Below are 5,450 nucleotides of genomic sequence, written 5' to 3'. Positions count from 1 at the left end.
CATTACCATCATCATTGTATTTCATTTTACTTACATGAGTGCAACGATCTCGATTTAATTATTTCAGACAAGCAATATCATTTACCTGTACATATTAATAAGTGTGCAGAGGTATAGCTTTGGTGGTATTAGAACTTGATTCTGAACTAATTGAAATCATAATCTCAGTAGACTTCATCTATTTTGGTTTAGACAACACGGTTTTGTCTGTAACTGCAAAATACATACTGATCTAAGCGCAATGTTTGTTCGTTTGTACTTGGTTACATAACACTTACTTAAAATTTATCTTCAAACTTGAAACACAAAAATCCACATGATTATCAAGCTGAATATTGAACAAAACCATGTAAATATTTATGTAAGTATATAATATCCTTTATATTAAACATAAGCAATAATAATTAATTAACTGTACATGGAAATTCTGTGGATAGTGCATTCAAATATAATAATAAAGTGATTTATGCACTGTTCTTAGAAAATTTTCGAATTTCAGTCTATTGTAGGAAATTTTAAAATATGCACCACGCATTTTCAAACAAGGTTTAAAACGAAATCAGTCATAATGACTGTCCTTGCATTACGAACAATAGGAAAAGAAGACAATAGTCGTGTATCTATGTTCATTAGAGTGAAATCAGAGAAGTGTGCAATTAAGTACTCAAAAAAAAACAGCAGAAAAACACTGTGCACAGCTATATTATAAAAAATAATGGGATATAGTTACTAGATAATATGAAATAACTTTTTTTTATGTACTATGTGTGGATATTCACAAATGTATTATGAAAAAGTAAAAATGGATTAAATAAATGATGTACACAGAATGTTATTCCTAATATAAATCACAAATCTCTGTATTGCAGTAGAACTTTCGGTTTCCTAGGCGAGTCTGAAGAAGATTCTAAAGACTGATGTTGTTGCGTTTGTTGATTACGATCAGCTTCACCTATCATAGAACTGAAAAATTGTTCTCGTAATAAAGCGGATTTACTCATATTCGATGTTTTATGATGGTCGAATATTGGGATGGACTCAGTACAATTAGTAGCCATACTATTTATATTATAATTACTGTTCTTTGATGATGGCATAGATTTTTGATTGTTTTCAGATTTGGAACTTGTATTTGACCTGAAAGCAATAAAAATGGTTTAATAAGATGCTTTCATTCGAATCGAATTAGTCTTAGTATAATAATCATTGTTAAATTTCTTAATCCCTACTGCTCGACGAAGCCTATCGATAAGATGAAATTCGACCAACATTAAACATTAGGTTGTGATTTAGGAATAACCCATGTGTACTTGATCTGCTGCAAAGCTTAGTTAGCTTCAATCTATTTAGCTCAGAAGTATCATGTTTGGTCGCATCATTGGTCGACACAGGTTAAAATTGCCATGGAAACGGAAGTGCCCTCGAGACTTCATGTGTATATTTTTTTGATAAATACCAAATAGTATGTGATTTGTGTCCAAGATTCTATTCATTTAAAAATAGATACAGTGAATTATAATATTAAGCCACCCAGCTTATCGACAAAATTTGATCTCGGCACCAAATAACCTTATGGCGTAAACAGACAATGCATTACGTTTCTAAGATAATAAAGCAAACAAGGTGTTTCAGACTAGATTGACTGACATCAATCAAAGTACATAATTTTAACAGGAAATAATATTCACACATGCAATTAACTCCAAAATTTTTCTATCATCTGATTCTATAATATGCAAAATAAAGGATTTTTAGTTTGGGAGTTTGTAGAAATTGTTGGATTTGGTAGCTTGACGTCACCTGTCGACCTTGGACAAGCAGTCAAAGCCAGGAACCGTGGACAGCTTTTTTGTTCTAGCACAACACTCCTCATTGCACATCCACGGTCTCACAACACACCGAACCTAGGACTATCAAACCTCGAGGCAATTTGTTTACATCCAAACAATTGGGGTTACATAATAGGACGAAAAAGTTGTCTAATAATCCTTGATTTTTTTTAGTTAAGTTCAATCCGTGATATGAAACTACCAACGAAAATTTATTTGGCTATTCATTTCTCACTAAATTTCCCTTAATCAAAAGGTAAATTTGAGGAATACAGATTCATTCTCCACAAAAAATGCTAACAGTTAAGGATAAAAAGATATACTGCTCAAATGTTCCACCCATACTATTTTCCAGTTAAATGGCCTAACAGACTGCTATCTGACTATGACCAAATAAAATATATTTTAGCCAAATATTTGACCATCACTTAGCTAGTTCCATTATACTTTAACGGATCACTTACTCGTAAGATTTTCCTGTATGTTGGATATAAGTAGGGTTGTTGAAATATTTGGAATTATTCAGTCCAGCGGTACCACTATTGGTAGGATTATTATCACATCCATTTGTCAATGAATTGTTTATTATTTGAGTAGATTGACAACTATTGGCATTATTACTAGCCATACTATTCAAAGCACGCTGCACGTATATTGGATCATTGAGTTTATTGTAACACAACGATGAGGATCTGGATAGACACGGTTTCGGTGACCTTGTATTGATATTAGTTGGTGCTAAACAAGACAAAAAACACGAATTAGATTTTCCAAATTATATGAATTATCCAGAGAGTAAGATACACTATTGAAAAATCAGTATTTTTAGGAGTCATGAATACTGTACAAAAAGTCTAGCAAGTCGAATTAGAATACCTTTTGGCACTGCATAGTTTACTAGCAGTTGGTTTTAGCATAACCAGAATAATAAACAGTTTAAGACAAATGAAATCATTTCTCAGTGTACAGTTCACTTTTGAGTTAGCTATTAAAAGCCGATGATAATAATAATAATAGTTAAATATGATTGTCCAACTCATTCATTCCAGTAGTAGATTTCATTTTATTTATCTACTTCAATTTCATAAAGAAAAACTAAAAGTTTCGGTTAGATAAATCATGGTTAGTTGAATCTAACATTTCAACTGATATGCATCTCTATACTAAGTTATATAATCTCTCTCATATAGTAAGGAGCTGATATTAAGTTTTTTTTCTTCCATTTGTCTATATTTCAAAATAATAAACGATATAATGGAAATAAAAAAAGTAACTTACTGTCTGATATAATGTTTTTATGAATTACAATATTTGATTCATCAGTAGTTGCTTTAATTTGTACAATTTCACTAATTTGTTTTTCACATCTTTCTGTTGATGGAAGATTTTGACTATTCATACCATTACTACTACTATTACTACTACATACTGAACGATCATGTGAATCATCGTTACCTAGATAGGATTTTAAATAGAAGACAAACAAATAGTAATGTATATATCGTTAGCAGTAAATTAATAGATGTCATATATATATCCTTGGTGGTAGATGAACTCCACTTACTTAGCCTTCAAACTACCATTTCAATATTGTACTATCTGGACTGGAAAGATGTTAGCTATTGGCTAAATGTACTCTTTATTCCATATATAAACAGTTTTCAGATGAATAAGGAATACATGAACCATTACAACTGTCTATCCAACTTAGTCTTAATTCATTGTTACGAACAAAATCTACAATAGACAATAGAAAGGTAACTAGTTGAGGATTTAAAGTCAAACTTACCTAATTGAGCATGAAGTGAATATCATAGACTAGATAATTTTCTTTTGAATATGACCTTTGTTTAGGGTTCGATTTCAAGTCATTTCATTACTCTTACGTAAAGTTAAGACAATGTTAGCAGATACATACTGATAAGACAGATAAACACGGGTTGTTTCAGTCAATTGTCATAAATTAACTCGGTAAACTTAAATAATCAGGAGAATAATTAGAACTCAATGAATTGATGTCGAAATGAAAGTGTGTCAAGACTTTCATTTGTTATCCTATCTGACAATGCGATTAGTAATCATTATCTTTGGGGTCAAAAATTGAGATATAATCTTGTTGATAATGGGCCGGCACACAACTTGATACACTAAAATCTCAGTTTTATGTATTGAGATAACTGATAAAAATATCAAATATGTGTTGTTTTCCCATTTTGAACCACGAACTGATTTTAATTAGACCACAACAACCCCGCACTATGGAATCGAGCTCAGGGACTTCTGTTTTGCGCGCAAACACTTAACCTTCTAGTGAGAATTGGTGGCCAGTAGAGTTCAAACATCTCGATTATGAGACAGTCATCAACCATAGGCAACGGATGAGGATTGCACAATATCGTGAATTGGTTGAATTTAGCCATTAACACTATTGGATGCTGGCCCAATGGTCTAAAGGTTAAGTGTTTGCGTGCGAAAACGAAGGTCCTTTGTTCGGTTCTAGAGTGCAGAGTCGTGGATGCTACATATTGGTTTATACCTCTCGATTAGATCTTATGTCTCAGAAAAAACTTTCCGAATTGGGATTGTCGGGAGTTTTTTTTGACTGACTCAAATCCATTAGTACTCAACTCGGAACAAAATGGTTCAACTTAAGCGACAATACTACCTAACACAAGACATTTAAAAAAAACCAAGAAAAGCAGTAAAATAGACAAAAAAAGTAGACGGAAGTTACTAAGAGAGGAGACGGATATAAAGTGATAAAATGTTCTAAATTTCGAAGACAAATAAGGAGTTCTTTTCCCTCTACTGTAACTGGATCCAAACCGTATAAAGGATATCATAGTTCAGTCCCATCTCTTTATTCTTTACAAAACATTATTGTACTCTAGAAACATTATACATCAAGTTAAATGTTAGTTTAAAGTTTATAACATATAGTCTGTTTACTTCAGCTGGAGTAAATAATTTACATTTATTAACTTGTCTTCTCTATCCACAGTTTCGATTAAGCTTGAATTATTGATAAGTTGGTCGTTCTGCTACATGTATTGAGAAATCAGTCTAGGATTTGTAAATGAATATTGATTTTGATTATGTTGAAAATATAACTCTTAATACAAGTACAAACTAAAAATAAGAAATTGAGTCATAGGTCGTTTTACAGAATACTTCAAAACTTCTAATATCAAATCTATTTTCAGAAGGGGTTTTGTGGAGATTTTAGTAATTTTATAGAGTTGAGATCATGAGTCAATTGAAGCTAGACCACCATCGAAAACCTGGAAGCACTGGATGGCCGTTTCGTCCTATTATGGGACTCCTCAGAAGTGCGCATCCACGATCCCGCACTCGCGAGATTTGAACACAGGACCTCATAAAAATCCGTCCAGTGGTTTCGGAGATACAACGATTTTCATAGAACGGCTGGTCGGATTGAGATGATTCTTGTTTTATATTAACGCCCACACTCTCGCAAATAATCTAAAACAAACATCATAAAAATCCGTCCAGTGGTTTCGGAGATACAACGATTTTCATAGAACGGCTGGTCGGATTGAGATGATTCTTGTTTTATATTAACGCCCACACTCTCGTCAATAAATCTAAAACAAACATCAT

General features: G+C 32.4%; 1 protein-coding gene across 1 annotated transcript in view; it reads right to left on the bottom strand.

The window, feature by feature from the left end:
* Positions 1-363: 363 nt before the first annotated feature.
* The window catches only part of Smp_148430 (hypothetical protein), a gene marked incomplete at its 5' end in the record, with an annotated part of 27,176 nt that continues 22,089 nt past the window's right edge, over positions 364-5,450 (bottom strand). Inside the window, 2 exons of the mRNA XM_018795779.1 lie at positions 364-1,137; positions 2,294-2,567. Of these exons, the coding sequence (XP_018650057.1) occupies positions 849-1,137; positions 2,294-2,567 (563 nt within the window). The 3' untranslated portion in view covers positions 364-848. The remainder of the gene's footprint in view (positions 1,138-2,293; positions 2,568-5,450) is intronic.

The sequence above is a fragment of the Schistosoma mansoni genome, chromosome 2 (genome assembly GCF_000237925.1).
Source record: "Schistosoma mansoni strain Puerto Rico chromosome 2, complete genome".
In the NCBI taxonomy this organism is placed as follows: Eukaryota; Metazoa; Platyhelminthes; class Trematoda; order Strigeidida; family Schistosomatidae; genus Schistosoma; species Schistosoma mansoni.
Note: the sequence above shows the minus strand (reverse complement) of the source record. Positions and strands in the feature narration are given on the sequence as shown.